Below are 27,996 nucleotides of genomic sequence, written 5' to 3' on the forward strand. Positions count from 1 at the left end.
CACTATTACATACAATACAGCTACAGTGCACGTAACTTGGTTAAATAAAAATCTTTAAAATAGTAACAGCAATCAGTACGAGACGGTCTGTACTGTACACCAACACTCACGCAATGTAAGGCATACACTTGAAGGGCCTCGAGAAGACAACTTGAACTTTAGCGAAGTCGACAAAACCCGAGACACTGTGCCTTTAAGAAGCCCCCACCGTCTCACAACAGGGGGGAGTGAGCCGATTCTAGGAACAGCGATTGAAAAAAAAAAAAAAAAAAAGAAGAAAAAAAAAAGCTCCACCAGTGGACGGTTTCAAGCTCCCCCCGGCTGAAACCCTGCCTGATTTGTGGGCAATGTTGGGGATGTAGAAAAAAAAAAAGGAAACCGGAGTGAAGAGAGCGCAAGGGAGAGATAGGGAGACAACACTAACCGGGTAGCTATGGAGATGGTAGGTTTTCCTGGTAGCTTTCTTTGACAGGTGTCGAGTGGGATAAAATAAAAGTACCAGAACAGCCTCCAAGATGTACGGCAAGGGTAAAGGAGCCGTGGTCCCCTCCGACAGCCAAGCAAGAGAAAAGTAAGTACATTATTGCACTGTCACAACACAGATCCAGTAAACAGTGTGCTAGGTAGCTAAACTTGCTAACTGGTGTGAGGCAGCTCAGCCCTTTCAAGCAGGAGCACGCATGTTCACGGCGAGTTTTTTTTATTATAATTTTGTTTTAAACATACAAGCTTTAAAAGTCCCCTCGTGGTAGTTGTGTTCTTTGCGTTGACCACTTTGCGTGTCGCGGTGCCCTCTCTGCATCCTCCTCAACTCACACAGGCACGGCTGCTAAGTTAGCTCCAGCGGCTAGCCGCACCGCCACTTCCACTCTCCCTCCCCGTGCAAAACAAAGAGTGGCTGTCTTAGCCTCCGAAAGTTGCACCACCTCTTGACTGAGGAAGCGTCGGCGCACATGGTTCTTTTCGCCGATAATTCATAGCTGTGCACCTCCGGGGGGGTGGAAGGGGAGGCTGAACCGTGCGCGAGGAGAGCATCGGCGGGGACCCCACTTTGGTTCCCATCTCGCCCCCAGCGTGAACAATGCATTTGGGAGCGAGGTGCTAGCTGCCCTTTCATTTTTAAATGTCTTATTGTGTATCTCCCCGCGGAAGCTTGTTTTTAGAAAAACCAAGAAACAAATATAGCACCGCTGTTTGGGGCTTTGTGGCGAAATGGTGTCGTTCCACGGAGACACCGTGGCTCCGGACGCGCCGGTTCCACAGTGCCCCGTGTGTGCGCTGTGCGGGAGAGCGGCACCTCATAACTTTTGTGGCCCGCGGAGGTTTTCTTCACTCGAACCCCGAGTTGGGCGAAGTAGTGCCGGGCATGAAGCCGCTCGGAGAAGCTTCTCTCCCCCCCCCCCTCTCTTATATTGTCAGGAAGCTTTAGGCGCTGTTAGCTCGGCGAGGGAGGGAGGAGGAGGGGGGGGAAGGCTGTAGCTCTCCGATCCCTTTGTCTGCACGCCGCCGTCTCGATGCCTGTTGTTCGCCGGGGAGATGCACGCCGCGCGTTGATCGACGATCAAAACCCCTCCGCGGAGGCGCTCGGAAACCATCGCAGGAGTGAATTTGGGCATCGGGTCGGGAATAAGCGTCGGTATCTCTCCGCTGGTGGTCACCGCTACACAAAGCCGAACAGAGACCCGCACATGCCTTCCTTAAACTTTTTTACATGCCATTTGTTGAAAAGCCCCGTGCATCGCCAATGCGTGAAGGTAGTTCACATTCCCCTACATGGCGTAATGGATCTAGAGGTAAATAAGAGGTTAGATCCTCCCCAAAGGTCGACGCTCATGGCTTTATGCCTCCCAGCTGATGGGTTAAACCCTAGCAAATGCCCACTGACTGACTGGAGCAGTCACTGAACGGGGGGCAGAGTTGTCAGACACGATAAGCTCCCACTGCTGAGTTTTGAACCCATAACATTTCTTCATGCATCGCTCTTCCATTGTCTACCATCATCTGCTTCCTCGCTCTAACTTCCCATCCTTTCGCTGCTCCTCAAAGTCCTCATCTCCCCTGCTTCAGTGATGCTGAATTATTGAGACGGACTGAAGCAGCTGCTCTCAGTTTTGCATCAGAGTTAAGGGAGACAGAAGAGAGGGAGATCTGGGCAGACGGTCATCCATGTTTAAAGAAGGGGGTTTTGTCCCGAACCCTCGGGCAGGATGTCAGGTGATTCTCCCTCTAGGGGAGCGTAATGCACGCACTGATGTCCCGTCGCACAGCGTTGGAGGCGATGGCGCTGAGGGAGGTCAGAAGGTTGCATTGTGTGGGGGTGATGCTGGAAGCGAATTCTCTTCCACAGTGAGAGAGGCTGGGTAAAATACAGAAATCCAAAGGGAGTGAGTGGGGATCCGGCTAGATGTTGACAAAAGTAAGTTTCTCCCGTTAATATTACATTAAAAACTAGATAATAAGGGTTGCTGGAGCTATCGTTCACATCTACAGTTTTCTATGAATATCATTTCTCATTTTTGTTGTCGGAAACAACCTCTGCTTTTTCGTTTTCCTCTCCATCCAGACTTGATAGTCCCTCTGATCCCCTTTACTACCTTCTGTTTCTGCCTCTCTATAGAAGAAAAGGTGGCATAACCCTTCTTATGTTCCAGTCAAAACTCTCCTCTTTATTTTCTTCCCTCTCCTACAGCTGCTCCTTCTTCTTCTCCCCCTCCTCCTCAAACTTCTCCTCCTTTTCTATGCGCTGGCTTCTGAGCTTTAATAATGCAGTAGGCCAGGTGCACGCACACACAGCCCCTTTTCAACCCGCACAAGAACGCACACGCACACGCACCACACATAAAAATTTCATTGAAGGCCTCTTGGGGGGGATCTGAGTATGATCCTTGTATCCCCAGACACAAAACCAAGTCCTCTTACTATTCCCTTTTAGTCAAACTCTTATAGAATGTGGCGCGTGTGTCAAAGGAATCAAACTTGGAGTGAACGGGGAGATGCTGACGCTATCAATATTTGACACTCGTGATCTATCGTAAAGCCTCCTTTTTGAGTCTTTGCCAGACATTTAAAGATGGTCAAACGTGGTGTAAAAGGAGGGAATTTTTAAAGTGTGCTTCTGTGTGTGTGTGTGTGTGTGTGTGTGTGGCCCAATACTAGACTGACCTGCAAGTTGCAGAGACTTAAACTCTAAAACCAGCGGTCACACAGAGCTTTGTGACCTACAAATTGCCAGGAGCCTCAGAAAGTGGTCAGGTTCCCTTGGCTAAAGTGGTGTGTGTTTGTGTGTGTGTGTGTGTGCGCGCGCGCGCAGATGCATTTAAAGTGGAATAATGCTAGTATTAACCATTGTCCTTCTGGTCACTTCTGCTTCTTTTGTTTCATCTGAGTGTCTGCCTGCTCGTTTAGGTTTTCTTATCAGGCTGCCTATCAGGAAGAAGGGAACACCCTCAGTTATTTATTACCCTCCTGATGTGCTGTATATGTAGTGCTATCACCTTTATGAAGGCAAGTCGCCTAAATGCACATCTCCTGTTCACAGAAGAAGACTGAAGTCACACTGGTTCTATAATGTGTGTGTATAGTTACACAAGTGCCAGGCAAAGTTCCTGTGCTCTAAATCTCTTCTATCTCTAAATGTCAATAACTTTAAATGAAATTCCCAAATATCTGTTTTAACGAACCAGCGCAGGTTTGGAGGATATTTGTGATTGCAGGTCTGATGGTCCGCTCAACCGCGGTGTCCGTTCTGAAAAGTGGCGTTCTGCACAATGACCAGCAGTATTTAGCGCAGGCTGGTTTTCTCAATGCCGAGGTACACGGGGAGAAAAGCCGGATGTAAACAAGTCTATCCATAGTTGTTTCTGTGTATGTACCAAATGCCCCTTACTCTCTTGTGTGTACTCATTAGTATGTTGGGTGCAGATTGCTTTGACATTCAAGCAGAACTGATCATGTGTCACACTTGAATAATAACTTTGTTCTTTTGGATTTCGATCTTCTGCTTTGTTAAAACCAAATTTGATCGCACAATTCTTAAGGAGCTCGTATGTAAATCTGCCAGCTGCCTCTCCGCCCTGCTGTGATGTTTAGAAAATGTCCCCTGACCATCGGCTCCGTACTACAGTTATTGTCTATTTTCCTATTCATATCTTTTTACGGACTGCGTTTGCATACTAACAATGCATACTTTAAATACATTTGCATACTATGCGTAGTAAGAACTGGTATCTGACGCGTATCGTATCTCCAGCACAACACACCACAGTTGTTGCTGTGTCTGTTGCTCCCCTGTGCATCTGCAGCCTGATTAAATGCTTTTCAGCAGATATGGTAACTCAATGATTGCCTCCTTGCATTGAAAATGTGGCCATTTTTTAATTTTGCACTTTGGATTTACTTAAATACCAACATTGATTTCATTATCCATTTAAATGTTATATTTTAGGTCAAGAAAATTGACAAATTTATGCATCTATTTCTTTAAGTTATCCATTTTGCCCAAAAATTCTATAGCAGGATTGATCAATCCAGCTTGAGCTCAGTTGAATCAACTCAACTCACTTTTGGCCCCAACTCCTTTCTATATTTCCTGTGTTTCCCCAGCCATTATCACAGGGGGGTGCCCCTCCTGAAAAAAGTGTTATCTCAAAACCATGTGTCATTGATCAGTTCATTGGCTAATGACGGGGAATATGACACTGAGCCACTGTCCCTCTCATTAGGACCTTATTGGCCTGTCAGAGAACTGTCTGCTCCGGGCACACCGGGCACTGTCATATCCACGCCGCCGGTCGATTGATGGTCCATTAACGGCCTATTAAACACAACTAAAGAACAAGGTTGGGTCATCGGGGGGTTTCCCCGCTCCACAGCACGCCTCTCGTCTGCTCATAGACCCTGGTGAATCAGTGTTGTCAAGTGTGGCCCGTTTAACAGTGATTAGAAAGAATTTGAGACGAGAGTATCGTGGAAATATAGTGGGAAAGCCTTCGGTGTTCACCTGCATGTGGATGCTTTGGCTCGGTTGGTTGTGGCGATTTTAAGGCTGAGTTTAAGGCTGACCGGAAGCATCACCCTCAAGGAGGCGGACTGGTAAAACGTAGCCCTCGAGACAGCGGCGGCTTCTGTACTGCACTAGTTCCTACTGCGAGCAAACATCGGTAGCTTCTAGTTTTAATACGGACGGGAAGCTCTTTTAATGTCACCGACGTTTACACTTGTGTAGCCGACATCTCGTTTATTAAGAAAAGACTAGCAAAATGCAAAACTTTAAGCCTCTGAAATGATTCCCAACCAATTGGTCGTGCTAATAGTTTAATGTGGCTGAAAAAAATTGCTTTGCTGGTGTCTTGGTTGTAAATAATGTGGGCTGCCTAAATTAATCTGATTTTGGTGGCAAAATAGTGAGTATTAAGTGAAAATTGGAGGAGTCTATAAAGCTTGCTAACCTTTTTTTCCCCTTCCATTTCAGGTTGGCATTATACGTGTACGAGTATCTGCTACATGTGGGAGCACAGAAGTCCGCACAGACCTTTTTGTCTGAGGTAAGTTGACATCGATCTCAGTAACAGTCCATACATCTGCGCCTTTTTCATGAGGGCTAAGGAGAACATGTGTAGAATTGATGAAAAAGCGTCAGAAAAGGAATCAAAACTCCTGTTGCGGGAGATGACTTATGGATGTAAAACGGCTCAACTCATTTTGTAGAAGAGTACATACCAGAGCCCGGCCCTACCGACTGTTTACAACCACTTCTGCTGTCTGTGTAAACGGGATTACAGAGCATCAATTTAAAAAAAAGAAAATCCTATAAAGATCGAGATCGTGCTCCCTGTCCGCCAACAACGACAACGACAGCAGACCTTCCCGTGTGTGTGTGATACATTTCCCTCCTGACAGAGACTATGAATGAGCATCTGACTCCACTGCCTCCGAAGCACATTCAAACGTGTGACAAGTGAATCTGAACAGAGACGGAGCAGGAGGAGGCGATTCAGGACGATGGAGACGGACGGAGCCAGAACGATGGCCGTCTCCACGTCCGAGGCCATCAGCAGTTTGAGACAGACTGATTATATGTTCTTAACCCGCGGACCTGCACACATAATCCTCTCTCTAGTGGCCGCAAGTGACTCCTCTCTCCTTTCCTCCAGATTCGATGGGAGAAGAATATTACATTAGGGGAGCCTCCCGGATTCCTCCACTCGTGGTGGTGGTAAGCATCACCTTTATTTCTTCTCTCTTTTGATAATTGTTTGTTTGTTTGTGTTTTTTACGTACATGTTTCAAAGATGAAGTTGGTAACCTTAATGAAAATAAGTTACTGTCATATTTGCTCAATCTGTCGCTATTTTGCGGGAGCTTTACGTGTTGTATTATCTGTGATAATAATTCAGGTATAGTGCTCCAAATAGGTTTAAAGATTTCCCAGTGTCCAACCAGAGTCAAGGAGTCTCTTAACACGGCTGTCAATCCCAGCCAAGTCTATATGAATCAATATTTATGATTTTTGTGTACTGTTAAGCTTTAAAATGATAACATTTGTTCCAGTCGGCTTAGTTCTGACTGGACTGGAGTCAATATTAAAAATGTAGTAAAATATTTGACGTAAGAAATGGCCAATAGAGTAATTGTTTAATCGGTTTCAAGAACAGTGATTGACAGCTGCGTGACTCCTCGGCTCTGATTGGTTGAAACCTAATTTTTTTAATTTTATTTTTCAAAAAATAATCTTTTATCAATTTACCAATCGAGAGAGGTTCAGAAAATATAACAAAACCAACTCTCTTATTAGAGTTGCCAACTGTAGCTTTAAGCACTGAATCCCCTCCATACACACACACACACACACACACACTCATTGAAAAGTCTCAAGGGTCCATTCCGGCGCTACATTATTCATGACTTTATATGCACAAACAGTTGCTTCATTTGAACCTCCATGATCTGGAGCTCATGAAAGAGTTATAATTCAACTTTGAATACACATATTTATTATAAGCATTCAGGTATATGTGTACCTGCAGATGGCCACATTTTGACTTAATTGAAGGAACTCTCACCGCGCCATGATTAAAGATGGCTTCCATAGGTGGGAGGTGTAGCGCAGTCTCAGCCTTGGGGTTGACCCGACTCACAGAGGGCGTGACCCCCCTCTCTCCTCTCACGTCGTCTCCCCTCCTCCAGCTCTGCATCCTTCACCCGCGTTCCTGAAACAATAGATCCAGATGGTTCGGGAATGGACTACCCCCTCCGGCCCCTCCTCACCCGCTCGTCACCCTTTGTGTGCCCCCAACCTCCCACTTTTCTCCTTTGTTCATGCAAGAGAGGGATTCTTAGCAGATTAACCCGTTGCATTCCATCTTCTTTTGTGTCACCTTCTTCCTCCTCCTCCTCCTCCACCACCTCCCCCCCACCCCCTCCTGTCATTTTGGCCACAGGCTAAGATTTGACCCACAGGGTCATCACCTCCAATTGGCAGTTTCACTGTCACCTTTACTCAGTTTACAAGAGAACCGTATGTGCAAAGAACCGAAAACAGCCCGATTATAGCTGCTATAAATCTGTGTTTTATTGTAATCCCACATTGACATGCAATCCTTTTTATAAAGTCTCCACCTGGAACCCGTTCAGAGGGTTCTCCTTAGAGACCAACATGAAGTCTTCTACCTATGATTCTGGTTCAGGCTGGAGTAATGTTTCCACCAAGAACCCGGTTCTGTATTTTTACTTATTTATTTACTTATTTACAAATGATCTCCCCCGCATAAGCTTTATCCTTAAATTGAAGCGGATAAATTCAAAATTGGCCGTCAACAACGTGTTGTCGCTTCTTTCAACACTTCTACACCTTGATCTGGTGCACTACGGATTCAATAAATAAACCAGGGATACCATTGTCATCATTATGAAGAAAAAAAAAACGTCAATGTGGTTAATTTATGGCAGCGATGTAGATCTGTCACAGAGGAATAAGGCATTAGGCACACAGATAACAAATGTTAGTGGAATCAATTGTTAGTTTTGATCTTTTCAGGAGATTTGTCTCCACTAAGATGAGATAGTTTGTCGCCAGCCTTATCTTTTCAATCAAATATAGAAATAAACTGACTACTAGAGACGAGAAAACCAAACCCCCTTATATTTGCTCCCTAAGTGTGTTTTTTTTTTTTTTTTTAACAGACGGCAAAGAACATTTCATGGCCCATTTGTATCACATGGTCCTCACCACTGTTTTAATAAACCTTTATGACGGGAAATGCCAATGATTTTGTGACAATATATTGATCCCTCTTAAGGCTTGTTACTTGCTGCTTCTCCGGAAAAATCCTTCAGTGCAGCTGCCGGATCGACCTGTGGATTCACAATAGTTTCACTGTGTTGCTGACGGCCACTGTACCGATATTAGTAATATTCGTATTACATGAAGCAAATATTGAAGCACTTACAAACTTCTAAATATGCTCTTAAATGATCTTTTAGTGTAACTTTTTCCCTCTGGGGTTGGATCTGCTGAGTCAGAAGAATGAATGTTGGGCTTTTTGAGCATCATCATAAGGAATATCATAATTTGGAAGCATTAAAGCTGTGGCAAATCTTGGGAACAACTTTGTTCTTTTTTCAACTTGGGACACAAATCTATAGTTTATTCTCCTTCTTGTTAAAGCCTGTACTATCATTTTCTTTCTTGGAAGGTCTAAATCTAGCAGCCTCCGAGCATTTCTCCTTGCTGACCTGTCCTTGAACAACACGCTGGGATCCTTATCATCTGTAGCTCAACCATGCGCCCTGTCCTTCTTCTGGAATGAGGAAGTTTGTAATCATATTTTACAAATCCCTCTTAATGGGCCCTAACGACCCACTATGGCACTCAAGATGATGTGCGGCCGTTGCGCACATGACTGTCTTTTGAAGTGCAGAGGTGTATGCAGAAGTCCAGATGTTTGGGCTGCAGCATTCCTGCGTGCGCCGCAAATTGCCAGGACATGTGGAGTGGCTGCCTGATTGGTCCTCCTCATTAGCCATGTCGGCTTATTCCACTTCCACTAAATCAATGCACACAGACTGATTCGGTGAAGGCCTCTTAGACAGTTTGCACACTGGCAGTTAGCTCTTGGCTTGCTTTGTGTGTTTGTGTTTTTCCACTTAGACTATTGAAATAGAACTTAAACAAAAGCTGTCATGCAATGTGATTTTGTAAAAACACACTTAAAAAAAAAACCCTGAATAATTTATATTTCAAACAAAAGGTGGTTGTGAATATACGTATAAATATACTTCATTGTTACAGTTAACATTTGGGATCAAAAGTGTGTCTGAGTGTGTGTGTGTGTGTGTGTCTGAGTGAGTGAGGGGTTGATTGAGGGGGTGACACTGGTATTGTGTCCCTCTTACAGTGATGCTCAAGTACGTAAGAGGCTGTTTAAGAGCGCATGGGAGATAGTGGGAGTGTGTGAATGGGTTATGAATAGCTGTTACACATGTGCTTGTATTGCTCTGTATGGTAACCTTTGACCTCTCCCTGCCCTCCCCTCTTGTATTTCAGTGTATTCTGGGATTTGTATTGTGCGGCTCCAGACCGAAGGGAGACATGCGAGCACTCCAGTGAGGCAAAGGCCTTCCATGACTATGTAAGTGACGGAGTATTTCTTTTCATTTTCACATGCAGAGAAACACTCTCTCACTGTGGAATTAGTTTTGTTTACATGTCTGCCTGAGACAAGCATGTAAACACTGCAAATCATGATCAGCCCCCCGCAGGGACAGACTCTTCCCAGCGTGACGCACATTTTAGTTGACAAAATATTAAAGCATTTTTGTATTTCCAGGGACACTGTATGAACTCCAAAATAAGAGTTCTTCCATTTTAAAAAGATTTTCTGTGGGTGGTGTGTGCTGTACGGATCCTAAAGCCCCTTTAGGGACGTGAGGGTTTTTTGTAAATAAGATTGATTTGACTTAAGTGAGAGAACCATCATTCTTGGCATCTTCATTCAGAGTTGTAGTTTAAAGGTTTTTTTTCTCCAAATATCCTGGAGGAACTATTGGATACCTCCTGAAAGATAAATTCCTGGATGGATCAGCTCTGAAATGGTCTCTCTGGAGTTGGTACAGATTAGTGTTTTGGGTCATGCTGTCATGACGTACCTCCGTTAACAGCCCCACCACGCTGCCCAATAATTATAACAATGTCTTTCTCCAATAAGAGGGGAAACTGTTACTGTATCCTCTTGAAAAAATGTCATGATTGACACTGTCTGTCTTCAGCCTGCGTGTGTGTGTGTGTGTGTGTGTGTGTGTGTGCGCACGCTGTATAGTGTGGGGAGATAATGGAATAGAGTTCTAATCCAGTAATCCCAGCACTGGGCCGAGGCTAAGCCAGGGATTTATGTGTCCGTGTGTGTCTGTGGGAGCATTTGTGCGTGTTTGTGCGTGTGTGTATTTTTGGATGGCGGGGAATCTTTGGCAACCAGCCCGTAGATGGAGGTTGTAGGGCTCACAGTGTGCGTGCTGCGTGTGTGTTTAAATGCAGATGGGTGTGCTACATGGTTGCTTGCTGTCTGCTCCTAACGGTGATAAAGCGGGGGAGACGGGACCGGTTTAATTTAGGCTCCGGCCCCCTGAGGCTAGTCTCTGAGCACGGGTCCGTTTCTACTGGTTTCAAAAGAATGAGCTGGGTTGGCGGCATTGGAAAAAAGAAAAAAAAATATTTCACTTTACCTTTTAAAAAAAAGAGTTTCTGGTCTTTTGAGGATTGCTATAATGCAAGCTGGCATTAAGAGGCGTTTTCACCGTCACTCTCTGCTGGGAGTAGAGAGACGCAAAACGGGTTTATGGTTACTTTTTCAATCTGTGGCAGAGACTTGATTGTTTTATGTCCTATTTGGTGTTGGGCATTGCTTATAAGTGTGCAGGTGTTTTCTCCCCAAGGAGAATGACGAATAACAGCAAGTTTTTCTAACATACAAGATTCCTACCATTATTTTTTTTCTCCTTTTTTGTTAAATGATCAATTCACATTGGCATTTCATAAAGCCTTGTACCCTTAACATAGCTCATGTTGTTTTCTGTTTTTATTTTATTTTCTACTATTTCATTGTGATCTATATTGGATGTCATTTAGGTGACCATAAGTTGGAAAGTTTCCTCCCAAGCAGTGTCCTACTAATACATTTTCTTTTTTTGGCACTTGCAGTTATCGTCGAGCGATACCCACCCCCCGATACCTTTATCGCCATTTTTGAAAACGTTTCACCTGCTCTGGTTCTCCTTCCTCGTGCTTCACACATCTGCCCTTGTTTCTCACTTCTCTCACGCCACTTTCTCACACTCCTCCACGCGACTGTCGCATTTGTGAAACTCCAGCATGTTCACGTCTTGTTTCTCTGTGACAGCGCCACATCTGCATCCCCCCCTCGCCCACCATCTTTTCCCCACCTTCCCCCCTCCTGCCCTCTTGGCTATATTTCTTGAGCTGTCCTTCGCCCGATAGACCGGTCGGCCCCCTCTCGCCTCACTCGCCTTATCGCTCACTCCCTCTCTCTCCGACTCTCCTCCCCTTTTCGTATCTTTGCCCTGACCTCCTCCCTCCCTCCCTGCCTTCCTCCCTCACCACCATTACTACCTCTGTTCCCCGGAGAAGATTGATTGCCTAATCTAGCTGTTTACCCACAATGCCTAGTCGTGCCAAAGAGAGGGGATTGTAGACAACATGAAGAAGACAGTTGAGGTATTTGAAAATGCAGCGAGTGGGCAAATATCAACATGGAGGGGGCTGGAATGGAGGAAATGCCTAGTTTATCTTTTTAGTTTACTTCAAGTTACCACAGACGAACCTTGCCAAGCATCCAGCATATGAATCCTAAATGTCCCTTACCTTTGATGGAAATTATGAAACAGCCGGAGCTCCTGTTTCTGTGCTGTGAGGCCTTCACAAAAGACACTTCCCATTCTCACTGTGCACACACAGCGCATCGCTTGGATGTGCTTTTGGCCTGCTAATGTTTTATAAGACTTGGAAGGATGTTGGATTTTATTTCAGGGGATTAGTAAAACTCAAAATTTTTTAGTGTGTTTTATAGATTTATTTCTTCATCTGTAACATTGTTTTTACTAGGGCTGTCAATATAAACGCATTTATCTTAATGTGGCCGATTGATGCAAAAAAATATTTTAACGTAGTTAACGTACGTTTGTTTACTTCAACTTCAATAAGTTGACCGGAAATAAAACTGCCGCTAGCTACAGTCACATCAAGATGGAGAAAGCTTTTTGCATTGGAAGTAAAAACAGAGGCGCGACATACTCCACGTGTCAAACAGAAGTGGGTGAGTGGCAAATGGACCACTTAAAGCACTGCTAGGCTAAGCTAGCTGCTAGGCTACTTCCATCTCATCATCGAACGTTACCCTGCACGGCACCCAGTCTGCAGAGGACCACCACTGTGTCCCTAAAAGACCGTGGTTTGAAAACGTCCTGCCTAAATGTGGGGACATTGTTGGCACGAGGACAGCAGTCGCTTCCTCCAAGATGATCAAATGTGTCTAGATTTGTGTTTAAATTAACATTAACAACAGTGTCCAAAATACACTTTGAAGATTTAGTCTTAGAGGAACATTCATTAAAAACAATATAACACCAACAACCTTCGTCAACGCCATTAATCGAGATTAATGAATTTCAAAATGTGGGATTAATTCATTAGTTTTTCTATTGACAGCCCTAGTTTTTTAACACTCACAGAAGTTCCCCTTTATCCCCACAGAAAAAATGTCCAGATAGACAAAGTAGTTAGTTAGTTACACTTTTTATCATGCGTATGCCATGAAACAGCCTCAGGGTGCAACTGTTAGACAAGCCCACGTTATTCAGCATGTACACGGCCTGCTATGACTTTGTCATGATATATTTGTTAAATCTGTTTTCTAATGCTTGCTACCTGCAGTATTTTTTACTAAATTAACCAAGGCCAAAACAATATTATTTCCCCAAAAAAATAACATTGAAAGGCATCAACGCCTTTGTAATAGATGACCCCTCCCCCCTCCTTAATGAAAGCAGGAACAGAGACGGAGAACACAGGGTCCCGATGGGCTTAAGCTGTCCAGGTAGCCAGTCGCTGAAAGTTTGATGTGTGTTTACCGTTATTACTATTAAGAATAGAAGTATATAGTATATAACATGTGTGCTGAAGTTTCTTGAAATATCATTACAGGTTAAGTCAAAGTGATATTCTTGTACTCATACTTCTCATAATATTGTCTTTCGCCCTCTCTGGTGTGTGTGTGTGTGTGTGTGTGTGTGTGTGTGTAGTTTTGAGGACCAGCTGGGCTTTCAGAGATTGTGTGTGTGTGTGTGTGTGTTTGCGTGCATTTGTTTGCTGGACGTGGCGGTGAGCCTAGCAGCCCTATCCTGTTGCTCCAGAGCGAAGCGCACTGTTTTGACTGGGCTGATAAATTAGCCAGATCGCCACAGTCAGCTCTTTTTCCTCCCGTCTCCACTCTCTCACTCTCTCCTCTGTCCTCACTCCTTCACCCCCCCCCCCCCCCCCCCGCTCCGTTTCTTTCCTTCTCTCTGCGTGCGCTAAGGAAAGGACAGCAGGTCAAGGAGACAGTGATGAGTTACATATCAGTGTGAACCAGAATGCAGATTAGTACCCTCTCCAGGCAGAGACACACACACACATACATGCACTGTCTCTTCCGTACCTCTCTCCTCTCTCCATCCAGTGTTTATGTCTCTGTCTTTATCCCTGTGAAAGGTATCAGGCGGAGGTCAATAATGTGTTGAGCACTATTGATCCGTCCGGTAGGTCCTATGGGTGAAAGAGAGGAAATGGAGAGGGAGGGATCAATGCTATTCTGTATAGCCACCTACATACTGTACCATTCCAGCCAATCAGATCATTAGTCTTTTGTTCCCGGATAGATTGTTCATCAACATTGTGGGTTTCACTAAGGAGGGAACGCAAACACAACATGGCGTCCTCGCAGGGGACCACAACTGTGGATTAACACGTCGTTGTTGTTGTTGTTGTTGTTACCACAAAGACGCCATTGGGATTCAATTAATTACACAGTGCTTTGGGATGTGTAAATGTGTAAAAATAAAAAAATCAGGTTGATCTGCAGCTTTTATCAAATGTCAATTAAAATCACCTGATCTCTTGGTGGAAAATCCAGGTGTTGCTCAACTAAGAACGGCTAAGGGCGATGAAAACCCTATCAATAAATCAATTGACCAATTGATCATCAGATAAGAGATGGTTTAGGATTTAGAAGGCGAATGGGGCTTTTTAGAGCTTTTACGGGGGATTTCCCGGTATTTTGAGTCATTTCAGTCAATGCATAGGTGAGAACAGACAGAAACGGCTGCAAAGGTCACTAGCCAGATGTGGAAGTTGTGGTCAGACTGCATGTTATTTTGGTGTTTCTGATGTGTCATTGAAATGAAATTTGGTGGAATGCTGTCTGTGACAACTAGTGCACCCGTCTATAGATTATTCAATACAATTTTAGCTACACTGACAGTTTTTCACTTAAACAGAAAATGCTGTTCATGGGTTGTGAAGCAACAACGAGGAGGTGTATTACATATATTGCCTCATTGATAACCAGAAACCTAAAAACGTACTGTATTTGTGCAGAAGTGGCTCCGGCATGCTTTGACGGCGTGTTTGTGTGGCGCTGCCGAGGAAGGCCATTAAAAGATGGCTTACAGTTTAAACAGTGTAAATATTCCCAGACATTTGAAAATGCGTCCCCTGGGTTTTCATGAACTTTCCACCAGCTTCAATGAAAGAAACGTATTCTTCCCCCTTCCCTCTGCATGTCAGGCATTAAAGCCCCTTTTTAAGTCTCGCTGCCACCCGGCGCTTCCTTTTGCTCCCTTTGCAGAATCCTCTCCATACATTCGGCGGGAAGGATGAATAATTCAGCTCAACTACCATAAGCTGTGTTCATTGTATCATCTAATTAGTGCAGCACTGATGTCTGCTGTGGATTGTTTGGACTCTTTGGGCAAAGGTGCGGCCCTACCTGGCTGTTGTGAATGCATCAGGAATAACTGTTTTCCTGCACCAATGTCAACTAGGCAAATTCCCGAATGTTTATCTAGATTCAAGGAGGCGTCTTATTTTTTTGACAATGTTGAGTGGAAAATGGAAAAGTAGATATAGACTATACTGCAGGCGCCAATAAAACGGCTAAAAAAGCTCTGTTTAATCCTTTTTGTATTTCCCCAGGCCAGTTGGTTTTAATAAAGGCCGACTGCATACTAAATCTACCTCCTGCATGCGTTCACTTTGCCTTCAGTCTGCAAAACGGGGCTTTCACAAGCAGATAGTTGATTAATAGTCACGAATAGTTATGACTGTTAATGTGACCAAGTGATTGATTGTGAACAGAAATCTCCCTCCTTTCCCCCCCTCTCATATCACTGCTTCCTCTCCGGCCTTCCTCTTGTATCTTCTCTGCTCTCTCACTCTTGTTCTTCTACTCTCTCTCTCTCTCTCTCCGGCATCTTCTTATTCTTTCTCTCTCTCTGCGCTCCTGGAGCGGGGGATGCCAGGGGGACAGAGTGCAGATAGGACCTGTCTCCATAGCAACAGCTTCTGCAAGCTGCTGACACCCTACTGGGGATGGGGGGTTGGTGGGGTGTAGTACAGGGGTTGGGGCAAAGGAAGGTGTGTGCGTGTGTGTGTGTCTCTCTGTGCGTGTCAGTGCTGGGGAAAAATAAGTGAGGGGGGTCAATGAGAGGAGAAAAGCTGTAGAGAAAAGTGTGCAGAAGACGAGATGATAGGGAGGAAGGGCGGAGGGTCTGAGAAGGAGGAGGAGGAGGAGGAGGAGGGAAAGGGGCAGTCGACCCGGCTTCTTCCCCAGGGACTCAGTGGCCTGCTCATGTTCACTAGCAGAATTAGCATAAAGATTGGGGGAGGTGTGTGTGTGTGTGTTTTTCCTCTTCGTTTTAATTTGTGTTGCTTTCAGATAGTCGGGAGAAGAAGGGCAGCGAATATGTTTGTGTACATGCGTGTAATTGGCAGTACGCATTGTGGTCTATGCATACAGTGCGTGTCACTGGATGTTGTGTGTTGGTTAGCCGTGCGTGCTGGTGGAACGGTTTGTGTGTGTTTGGGGGGTGGGGGGACCCTCCCCTGGGTCTTAAACCCCTCCCTGTTCTGGTCCTGTAGCCTGTAGTTCTCCCCTGTCTGCCTCTACTGCCGGGCTGCACTTTATGAGCCTGTGATGCAACTCTTTGTGTGTTCCTGTGTGTGAACGGTTGCGCGCTTATGTGCATGTGTGTGTTTGTTCCGGCGTGCTTATGTAAGCACTCTGAACACACGTCTTGGTCTGTGTGTTGACAAGAATACAGTTATATCATATTTAACTCCCGGGCTGAATCCTTCTCCACTAGTCTAGTTTAATTCTTTTCATATTGTTTGACCGACCTGAAGGTGATTTGAAACTATATTAGTATTGTTTATGTGTTACTATGATCTGTTCGAAATCTGAGTCCTTTTTTAACATTGGACATCTGCCAATACCAAGTCAGGGGCTAAAATGTTCAATTTGATACATTCAAATGACAATTGATTTTTGACAAGCTTAATCAACAAACAACACATTTCACATTTCAAAACTATAAAGTTGCTGAACTTTGAATTTTTGCCAAAATGTTTTTCTTGAATTCGATGTGAAGCGATCAGCATTTATGGAAACCACAGAATCACTCCGTCCTCTCGCAGGTCTCCAATGGTGTTCAATGTATTCCATCTCACTTAAAACAGAATCTAGCAGCCCTTGATGGCTAAAAACAGTACAAACACAAGTCTTTTGCTGATGACATGTTGCTATATTTGTATATGCTATAAGTATTGTAAATCATTAATCAATTGTTGAATGTTTATTTTTGATATTTAATATACCTTGCCAACATTAATTTAATAAGATAAATTGTAAATTTAACTGGGATTATAAATAATAATGAAGCCTAAATATAACAGTCTACAGTGTTTGTGGTGTTTCCAGATTTAGTTCTGGTTGACCATTACATTCGACTCAAAGTTGTCACACTGATTTATAAAAAAAATCTGCAGAGTTCAGTGAAATCCCCAAAATATCAGAGGTAATATTGAGGAGTTTTTTTTTTTTTTAAAGCCGATGGGCCAAAACGGATACTAAATATAATCCAATGAATCTCATCCCTAGTAGATGAACAGGTTCTTGAGTCATATCGCTCTGTAAATCTCAGCTTTGTGGCACTTAAACTTCCCTCTGGTAGGATTTCCCCGTGGGTCTCGGCCTGCTCAGATGAGCTTCTCCTTAAACTTTAGATGACAGTGCGGGCAGAGGTTTGCTGCTATTGAAGGTGCAAACACTGCCCCCTATAGTAATATTTTGGCCAGTGAATCATGCACATAAATATCACTGTAGAGCAGATGGAGAGAGAGAGAGACACACACACACACACACACAAACACACATTGACACTTTCACACACAAAAACACCACATTTAATCACAGCACTTGTGTGTTTCAGAGCGCAGCTGCGGCGCCCAGCCCTGTGATGGGCAACATGCCGCCCAACGACGCCATGCCAGGCGGTCCCATGCCCCCGGGCTTCTTCCAGGTACGACTCACCCCTTCTGTCGCCGTCCTCTTCACCCCTCCATCCCCTCCGGTGACACCCATCTCTGCCGGTCGCACACCCGACTCCCCCAGAAAAAATAGCGTTTGGACGGCATTCGCTTTTTTTTGAGAGCACCTTGATGTGATACATTGTATCTGAAAGAACGGTCTACTTATTTCACCAAGTTATGTTTTTAAAAGCTTAACGAAGAATTATATACACACATTTGAAACCACTTTAATTTTGTGTGTTTCTGAGTTATGTTTTTTTTTCTCACGAGAAAAGGCAGAAGCTGAATTTATTTATTTTTATATATATAGATATATATATAGATATATATATATATAAGCAAGCAGATATAGTAGAGTGATAATCTTTTAAAGATGGCCATGTGCACTAAAACAGCTTTATCTGACTGTAATAACACATTTTGCAGCTAATTCACTTGATCTAAAAGGATTGATTTAGTTTTGAAAGATTGAGAGTACGTTTAGCCAGAAAAACTTTCTCCAAAAATGCCATTTCTCTTTAAAAAAGTGGACTTTTGGATATTGACACATCAATAACCTGATAATACAGTCAAAATACCAGTCTAGTAATAAAGTCATTCTAAAATCAACAACTGCGTTTATTCAGATGTCCCCTCCTCAATTCCCAACTCTCTCACTTGTTTTCCCCCACATTCCTACAAATATGTTTTTTCCAGTCTCGCTTTTCACGCCCACCAAAGCCTCTGACGCTCACCCCGCTCACTCATCTGTGGCTCGCTCTTGTTGGGCTCGACCGATCTGTGATCCAACCATCCCGTGTTCATCCGCTCTCCACACCCCTGCGTCTCCGTCTCTGTCTCTGATCCGTCTCGGCTCTGTGAAGGGAAAGGTGTTGGTGTGGGAGATGGCTGTCTGAAGAGTGAAGAGAATGAGACGCCCCACAGGCGCATACGCAAACACGGGCCGGCCTACGAGCACCGTTCTCAAACAAACCAACACACACACACACAGACAGACATGCATCCTCCGTAAAGGCAGTGGTGTGATGGACAGCGCTGGCATTTGGCAGGAGGCGCGATAAGGTTGTGGAGGAGAGTCTGGGAGAGAAAAAGCGAGTGACACCATTGCGGGAGAAAGGGAAGGGTGGAGCGAAGTAAAGAACGGGCCGGGGAATGTGAAAGATCGGTGGCACCAGGATCGTGGCCCAGTGTTTGTTTCTGTGGCTACCGACCACTCCATTGTTTGCTTGCTTAGAGAGCGAGGCAATGTGCTGAGAGGATGGGGGGGGGGGGGATTAGTGAGAGTACGACTGTGAATAAGCACAGGGAAGGGTTGGGGGAGAGATGGTGAGGAGAGACACATGGACGTGCTATTTATAACATCGGTGGGGGAGTGAGACCGGGTGAGGGTTTGTGTGTGTTGTGTTGTGGCAGAAAGCTCGGATTGTTTGCTGCAAATGCAGATCGTCTTAATTGTTAGTTGACAATCTTTTCCTTTGCTTCACTGAAGGTGAGAGCCTGCCCCGTTATTTCTGTTGTGTACACCTAAACAACATATATCCAACAAGAAACTACGCTTGACGCTTGTTGCGTTCTTTTCTTTTGACAAAAGATGCCACAACATGTACAAAGTGACTGCAGTTCAAACGGGTACTTTGAAAGCTTGTTCTTTCTTAATCGATTAAACTGGTTCTTGTATTACTTTGTTAAATTGTTCTTTTTTTTAATAATTAATAAAATGTCTCTTTTCCAATCAACAGTTTAAAAAAAAAAACATGTTTACTGACCGCGGAAAAGAGACTGCTGCATAATGAGTTATTTATTAGGGGTCGTTGACCTCTTTGTCAGCGTTAACACAACCGTGTCGAGGAGCTCGGGGGTTGCTTTCTTCAACTGAATTCGTCTCACAACCGGCAGTAAAAAAGGAAAAAAACTCCAAAAATGTCTTTTTGATCCGTAACATCTTAGTGGCCTTTTGGCCTAAAGTTGCCACTAGTGCCTGTCCTGCTGCTTCCTGTCCTGTTGCAGTGAGGCTTTGGCAACACTGCCCCCACGTGGTTGATAAGCAAACTGCACCCGGGCTTTTGACCCAATGGTCCCACGGATGATCTCTTACATCCAAGCCATGTCTGTTAAAGCGATCCAGCAAAGTACACATTTCTGCTCACTGCTCTCAAATTAAAAACTGTTGGGCTTTGGCTCTTAATTCGGTGTCTTTCATTGAGGAGTTTATTCGTTAACTCACTCCTTTTCTTCTTGCTGCGCCTTAATAGTCCCCGCTGACACCTCCTCCCTTCGCTCTGCTATTTTTTAAAAATATTGATCGGGTAATTCCTCCAGGTATAAAGCCCACTCTGGCGCCCTCCCCGCTCTGATATCCCTTTTCTTTCTTAAAGGGACCACCTGGCTCTCAGCAGTCCCCCCACGCACAGCCCCCCCCACACAACCCCAGCAACCCCATGATGGGACCCCATGGCCAGGTAAGATGCAAACTCTTTCTCTCAAACACCCTGCTCTCTTTTGTTCCCACTAAATCCCCCCCCCCCACCCCCCACACACACACACACTTATAAATCCCCACTCTCACGCTCTCCTCTTCCTCTCTTGCCTCCGAGCCCCCATAAGCTTTACTTTTGTCCCGGCTAACTCCTCATAGATTTGTGGGCCCTCCCAGCTCCTTCTTTCATGAAAGCCCAGCATCCAGAGGCAGCCGATCCGCTCCTCTCCAAGGCCAAGAGTCTGCAGCCCCTGTGTGGGATGAATAATTCACCCATTGTCGCCCTCCCGCCTCCTCCTACCAGAGCAGCTTGTGGGGGGTTGTTGCACACTTATCTGCTCCTCCTCCACTCTTAGCATACACACACACACATGCTCAAATGCACACAGTGTCCATCCCTCTTCTCTGTTTACTTGTTATTGCACCTTATAAATAAAGCAGGGGAAAGGCACTATGGCCACATCCCATATATGCACAGAACACAGGGGTACACATGTGTCCTCCAGCTATATATACACACACACACACACACACGTATGTCAAAATAGTTTTGAAGTACTGAAACTTCCAACTAGATAAGAAACTAATCAATATATTCAGCAGTAATGAACTTCCATCCAGAGTCGGCGTGTGTTTCAGCACTCGTCCAGAGCGGTAGCTACAGATGCCACTTAGGAGTTTGTAAAGCTAATCTTTGCCCATCAACTGCGGCGACCCGGCTCTTCATTCACGTGGTTTCTGGTTTCCGTCTTGTGCGCGAGAAAGAGTGTGGACATGCTTCCTCTAAGGCTCGTGGACGGTGTTGTTGGCCCGAGGTGTCTCTTAACTACGCAGGCAGACCACAGGCCGACTCGGCTTACAGCGCAGTGAGAGCAGGCCGGTGTGCACTGTCTTTACACACACATTAACCTGCACGCACACAAAGCTAACGTGTGCGCATGCGTGTGTGTGTGTCTGGGCAGTTCTGTTGATCTTTCAGTGTCATCTTCCATCCTCCAACTACACCGTGTCCATCTGTGTGTCCTCAGTGCATCTCCGGTTTGAGCGCTCTTGGATTTACCATGAATGAAAATGTTATCTCCCCCCCCCCTCTCCCCCACTCCTCCATTTCTCCCTGCAGCCTTTCATGTCACCACGGTATCCAGGTGGACCGCGCCCCTCACTCCGAATGCCAAATCAGGTACATGCAGTTTAAAACAAAAATGTGGGCATTCCTGAGACATTGTTATTGTTGAGAATCTGTGTTGAAATGTGGGAAGTTGAGTCATTTTTTCAATCAGTTTCCACGTCTGGTCTTCCCTCAGCCCCCGGGGGGGATCCCAGGGTCTCAGCCCCTCCTGCCAAACAGTTTGGACCCGACAAGACCGCAAGGTAATGCTGGTGCAGCTCTCCTGCGCCAAATTCTAGTTCCCTATTATGTTGTATTTCGTATTGTAGAGCTTGTCTATATAGAGGATGACTCCACTAGGGCTGTAACTCATGGTAGTATTCATAATCTTGAGTAATTCTTCAACTGAGCTTCTAAAGTAGTTTCACTTGCCTCCAGTAGGGAAGACAATGTGAAATATATATATATATATATATATATATATATATATATATATATTCTTTCTCTATAAATAATTGTCAGACTTATTGTCATCATACACTTTTTTGCGTGTGTATACTTAACGACGAATTTGAATAGAAATCGGGGGATTCTTCTCTTATCCTGTTTGGATATAATATTTGAGGGTGTGTTCGTCTCTGTGAGGGAGGGGTCGTGGTGATTTTGGGCCGCAGATTACATCTTCAGGTTCCGGCTGGTTGCAACTAATGGGATGAGGATTAAGCATTGTCTGCGGCGCGTCTTAATTCCTGACTTGAAGAGAGTCGCCATATGTTGATTTACACAAACAGCGCTGTGTCATGTGTGTCACATTTAGTTTGTGTTTGTCTGCCCTGGCAGGACATCCTAACATGGGCGGACCGATGAGAATGAACCCTCCTCGAGGAATGGCCATGGGCCCACAGGTAGGTGTCAGAAATCACAGTGACACACACTTATCCGTTCAGCCTTGAATGTCAATTTGACTCTTGGGAAGATCGTACAGCGGTTTGCTGCAAATAAAACCATCGCTCGTCTCGTTAAATGTTTTAACAGTGCTTTTAACGTTTTGTCTCACAGAATTATGGAGGTATGAGGCCTCCTCCCAACTCAATGGGCGGCCCGATGCCAGGAATGAACATGTAAGTTAAAACCTCAAGCCTTTGTGTCTCATTGCAGTTTGATCTCTGCTTTTAGTTATTTATGTTCCCTTTTCACTTAACAGCATTGTGTCACTACCGGTTTGTCTTATTTCTCTCTTCCCTTCATTCTTGTTTCAGGGGTCCTGGAGGAAGAGGGCCTTGGCCAGGACCTAATGCTAACTCTGTGAGTCAGAAGGTCTTGTCCTTTTATAAATGATCACATGAGGTTTTCTAAGTAAAATACAAATAGAATACAGTACATTTCACTCTGTAATTCGTTGTTTTGTGTCCATTGGTCAGTTTTACCCGAAGGATACTTCCTCCTTTCCAAGCCAGTTAAGCGGCTCACTGTTGCTGCAGTTCTCAATTCTAACGGTTATTACAGGAGTGTTGTGATAGCGTGTAGTGTGCTCTTATTCCTTTATTTTTCCAGCCTGTATAATATTCCCATAAAGCATTCTCTGAGCCTCAGATCTGATTGTTTATTTTTTCCACCTACAGATAGCATACTCCTCCTCATCTCCAGGAAACTACGTGGTGAGTGCAAATCTGTCCAAAACGAGAGCAGTTCTCCTGCACACATTTAGAATTTAGCTCATGTTCTGATCACCGATTGTTCCTCCAGGGTCCCCCAGGCGGAGGAGGTCCACCTGGAACTCCCATCATGCCCAGCCCAGGTGGTGCGTCACCAAACTATGTCCCCAGCACTAACACTATTTTCATAAGTGGACATCTCCACTCATCTCATTTTCTTCTCACAAAAACAAGCATGAACTCCCATCAGCCATTTATGTTTTCATGTCTATTTTGCATTTTACTACTTGTTTGTTTTATGTAATCTTTTGTAATTACTGATCAAAATCACCTCTCTCGGTCATCCAACTAAAGTTTTTGTTTTTATCCTTAAGATTCTACCAACTCAAGTGAAAACATCTACACAATGATGAATCCTATCGGACCGGGCGGCAACAGACCCAATGTGAGTCTCTTTAAGTGAAGAAATGGCTCCGTAACAGGGTTTCAATGGTAGAACTTTCCAGGCTTGACGGATTTCAGAAAAGTGCCTGAAATTGATTTCAGGGTTTAAATTATGAATGTTGTTGAAGTGATTTGTTGCCCACAAAAGTGAATCCACCTTAAATGGTGTTTCAAACCACATGATCACTGGGCACCAGTACAAGTCTGCATTAGAGAAACAAAATGCTGCCAAAAATCGAATGGAAGAATGTACTTCATCCCGAGCGGAGAAAACCACAGACGTCAAACACCAACATAATACTGCCCTCATTTATAAGGCTTGCTCTTCATCTTGTCACTAGTTCCCTATGGGACCTGGGCCTGATGGGCCGATGGGAGCTATGGGAGCTATGGAGCCGCACCACATGAACGGATCACTAGGTGGGTTTGAACACACTGGTATTCAGCTAAAATGAGAGGAGATAAAACTGTGTTCTATTATTCAGCAAGTACGCCTTGAAATACAATTGAGCAGTTTCTTTCGCCTCCTCAGGGTCTGGGGATATGGATGGGTTGCCAAAGGTGAGTAAAACTTTCCATTTCCACCAACCTCCTGTTTGCTGGCTGTTCTTGTATTTAGATTTTTTTTGCTTTCAACACATTTCATTAATGCGGTTTCTTAAGAGTTAGCCTAATCAAGCTATTTCACCCTGTCCTTCAGAGCTCCCCGAATAACATGGGGGGCATGAACAACCCTCCCGGAACACCGAGAGATGACGGCGAAATGGGCGGAAATTTCTTGAACCCATTCCAAAGCGAAAGTGTAAGTAGAGCGAGTGACTGGCATCTCACGACCCTTAACAGTTACCCTTGACCCCGTGACAAACCAGTGCAAGAATGCAAGCAGAGGGTTCGCCTCATTTTCTTCTGAGCAGACTTTTATTCAAAGTGCGGCACTCCTGCTTAAAGTCATAACAATCTAAACAGAAAGTTGATTGTAAAAAAACAGTCATTAAAATAATAGAGCAGTAAAGAACATCTGATGTTCTGCTTGCATTGTAGCCATTTACTAATCCCTTAAATGCATTTCATATGCATTGTATACCCTCTGTATCAGTGATGAGCTGATGGACACAAATGCCTAGTCTTCTTTGTTTATTTGTTGTATCCCGGGAAACGGCTTTCCAGCTTTAAGAATAAAGTAGTGGCTGAAGTAGTGCATGCACCACGGGTGGAGGGCTGCACTGTGTTCCTTGCATCGTGTGAGATTGTGAACCTCGGCCCACAAAGCCACGGGTGCACAGCCTGGAGTTCAAGTTGAGCTCTAATGCCTCGATTCAACGAGTCAGCCGTAAAGCTGGGAACCATTCAAAACTTTTTTCAACACAAGAGCTATTCTCATTTCTGATGCTATTGATTACTTGTGTTAGGAGCCTTGTTGCGCCCCCTGGTGATTACATGTTGTCAGTGACATATCCACTCATCTTTTCCCTCCTCCCCCCTCCCTCTCTCTCTCTTTTCAGTATTCACCCAACATGACGATGAGTGTGTGATTATTTTTTCCTCTTTGTTGTATTTTTCTTTATTTCCCCCCTCCCGCCCCTATTTTGAATCCCTACACCTGATTTTTTTATTTTTTATTTCTTTTTCCCCTCCAAAACAATCCTTGTTTCACCTCGGATTGGATCCGCTCCCCTCCCCTCTCACACACACACACACACACACACACACATACACAAACTCTCTGCCCCCCCTCCCACCCACCGATACGGGATCCGCCCCACCCACCCACTCCTTTCCTCTTCTGACTCGGGAACTCTATGGCTGCACAGCCCTCTGGCGCAGCCCTCGAGCATGCTGGGACTCTAACTAAGACGGGCCCTCCTGGAGCATGCAAGATGGCCTCCGGTCTGAATAGGAAGCAGTCACAGGGCAACAGGAAGAGCCTCCTCTCTGACTCCGGCCCCGGCCTCCCTGGCTTCCTGTCAGGTTCTAGACAATGAGCGAGGGGAGGAGGACAAATGGAGAGAACGGGGGAAAGAGAGAGACAGAGGAGACTGGATAACGCAGCCGTCCCGTGAAGACGCAGAGTTTGTTCTTTTAGCAGCTGCCTGGAAATTTCTCAACCATGACTCTGGACTTTTTATCGCTATGGTTTTATTTGCCGTTCCTCCCGACGGGTTCAGTTGAGGGTTGGATGAAACGCCCCCCACGTTGTTTACTCTGTGTGTACATTTTTACCAGAGATGTTGTGATGATCAGTGAACTTTGTTCCCCCTCATTTTTTTGTGTATGTATTGTATCGATGCTATTTTTATTATTGTATAATTGTTATTGATGATAATAGTATGATTATTTTAAGGTTAGGTTCTAATTTCTGTTGTTTCTAAGGGCACATTATTATGATGAAGACAGCACATGTGCAAATAAATCAGAAATCATTTGCTGTGTAACATGCGGCTACATGTGAGCACACTGCCCCCTGCAGGTAAGATTTCATCCATCACGGTACTGATTGGCCTTTTTTTTTTTTCTTTTTTTTTTTAGCAACCTTAAAATATTTTTAACTCCTTGTTCAATAATCCAAACCAGAAGAAGAAGCGCCTCCTGTTTTAGTAGCTTCCATGCAGTGAAATGCACAGCTCTATTTATTTATATACTTTAAATTTGTCTTATGAATAATTGTTACTTTTTTTAAAGTGTTATCCCTGTTATGTTTTTAGTTCTTTTTGTTGGTAATTGCAGAACTAGTAGCAACTGTGTAAATATGCAGACCAAGTCAGCAGCGTCTCCTCATCTCTGTTTGACATCATTAGACACACTTTCTGAGCCCTAAAGGTGCTGATGTCCCCCAACTCTCCCCCCACCTCCCCAACACACACACACACACTCGTGCTGCTTCCACTAAAGCCGCCCACTTAGGTTTGCGTTCCCTCTGACCTGCTCAGGCTGCGTTATCATCTTTGCTGAGCTGTAGTGAGCACTTGGATAGTTTTTGTTGATGAGTCCTCAACACACTGTGATGTATGTCTGTGCTTTATGGAAATTTGCTTTTACACACCTGTTTTAGGCTGCAGACACGCTGTCACACATGCTCCTACTGAAAGGTCGTCTGGCTCTCTGCTGATCAGTTTGTTTGTTTTTTTTCGTGACGGAGCAAAGCAGGAAGAGGAGCGGCGTGGCTCTGTAGACTGTAACCATCGTCCTTCCTCCCTTTGCCCACCTCAAAGCAAAATACCTCCGTCCCTTTCCTCTTTCTCACCTTTCCAACGGGCCAGCATTGACACTCACGCCACCCTCTCTGATTTATTTTTTGTACAAGCCTCACCATCTTTGGATTTAATTTTGTTGTAAATACTGTAAAATGCATTTTGATATCATTGACATGTTTTGATATTTTCAAATCACAGCAGCAGTCGATCAGAAGCGTGCTGATTGGTGGCTGTGTGTTTGTCCAGAGACTGTGTGTCCTTGATAAGCATCAGAAACTGGAGCTGCTATAGACTATTATGCTATTTCACCTCATCACAGACAGACGCGGCAGCGCGCATCAGAGCGGAAGAGCGTTGAGGGAGGAGCATTTCTGAAGTGCGTGTGTTTGATCGCCTTTAGTCACTCACTGTCACACACATTTCCTCGAGGAATCGTTTATCTAAACACGATTCTTGTCCAGATGTGTCTCTCTCTCTCTCTCGCTCTCCTCTGACCTATGATGTTCTTGGCACATTTTTGACTGAGGTGGCAAAAAGCCCCCCAAAAAGGGGCATATTTTTCACTAACAGATTTGCAAGAACCAAACGAGAGTACAGTTTTTCGTAATAGAACTCACCCACGTCTCACTCTGATTAAAGTGCGTTTATCTTCCCTCTTGACCTGATTGAAACCGACACACCAGGGACCAGAGTAAAGACATTACTATGAAGGATTTTCTAAAAATCTATTTAAAATGAGCTGGGGAGAAAGGTTTTTGGGAAAGTAAAGAGGAAAAAAAAAATGAAGGGACAGGTTTGTTCTGGTGGCTGATAGAGGGAGGAACAGGCGTTTCCTTCCCTGTACTTTTGAAATACTGTTCTATAAATTGCAGTCAAACTTCTCTCTATCTTTCTGTCCTGTAAGTAAAGCCGTCACAACGTTGATCATTTCTGTATTTCTATTGTGCTGATGTATAATACTGTAACATTCAGGGGTAGGGAGGGTAAAGAGAGGATTTCTTTTGTGGGGAGTAAGAAGTTTTCTGTTCAGTTCCTAATTTTTTCCTCTTGATGACAAAGCAGTATTGAATATGAGGCAGTCTGTCCTTGGGGAGTTGCTTTGTATGTCATGTTAGGGTAGTTTCAGATCCTAAATGTCTCGTGTAGTAAAATGAGAGGTTCCTTCTTCGTATGTTTCTTTATATTGTAAAGTTTCTTTAGACAAAAAAATGTTGCTTATTGGAAAAAAGGTGGGAAAACTGCATTGGTAATGTTTTATTTTGTTTTTTTTGCTTTTCTTTTCATTTTCATCAAGTTGTCAGTTGTTTTGCCTGTGTCCCCCTTGTTGTAGATACATATTAAAAACAAATAAAATGACTTCACTCCTTTTGCCATGAAGATGCACATCTTTTACTGATTCCATTGAAGTTACTTCGAAGACTATAAGAGCTCAATATCCCAGATGCAAAAATGTGTTTCTTGCTGTACTGACTTACAGTACAGCATTA

General features: G+C 44.4%; 1 protein-coding gene across 3 annotated transcripts; it reads left to right on the top strand.

Moving 5' to 3' along the window:
• Positions 1-263: 263 nt before the first annotated feature.
• On the top strand, positions 264-27,886 carry zgc:110158 (uncharacterized protein LOC553590 homolog). 3 transcript variants are annotated; one of them, XM_037486498.2, is made up of 18 exons: positions 264-571; positions 5,471-5,543; positions 6,153-6,214; positions 9,545-9,629; positions 17,536-17,625; positions 20,011-20,094; positions 21,232-21,291; positions 21,416-21,482; positions 22,060-22,124; positions 22,279-22,340; positions 22,479-22,524; positions 22,842-22,877; positions 22,966-23,017; positions 23,249-23,319; positions 23,660-23,738; positions 23,851-23,879; positions 24,019-24,120; positions 24,821-27,886. In XM_037486498.2, the coding sequence occupies exons 1-18, from the start codon at positions 516-518 to the stop codon at positions 24,848-24,850; spliced, it is 1,149 nt and encodes a 382-aa protein (XP_037342395.1). In that variant the 5' UTR covers positions 264-515; the 3' UTR covers positions 24,851-27,886. The 3 variants fall into 3 exon arrangements, with proteins under 3 accessions (XP_037342395.1, XP_037342396.1, XP_037342394.1); XM_037486497.2 differs by having other exon boundaries at positions 265-571; positions 22,966-23,020; XM_037486499.2 differs by lacking the exon at positions 20,011-20,094 and having other exon boundaries at positions 22,966-23,020.
• The last annotated feature ends 110 nt before the right edge of the window (positions 27,887-27,996 follow it).

Source organism: Pungitius pungitius, chromosome 14 (genome assembly GCF_949316345.1).
Source record: "Pungitius pungitius chromosome 14, fPunPun2.1, whole genome shotgun sequence".
Classification (NCBI taxonomy): Eukaryota; Metazoa; Chordata; class Actinopteri; order Perciformes; family Gasterosteidae; genus Pungitius; species Pungitius pungitius.

Excerpts from the sequence above, each read along its gene's own strand:
- zgc:110158 (XM_037486497.2), top strand. The coding sequence starts at position 516 with ATGTACGGCAAGGGTAAAGGAGCCGTGGTCCCCTCCGACAGCCAAGCA. Across the intron at positions 22,878-22,965 it reads CATCTCCAGGAAACTACGTG|GGTCCCCCAGGCGGAGGAGG; the intron begins GTGAGTGCAAAT and ends TTGTTCCTCCAG. Across the intron at positions 23,021-23,248 it reads CATCATGCCCAGCCCAGGTG|ATTCTACCAACTCAAGTGAA; the intron begins GTGCGTCACCAA and ends TTTATCCTTAAG.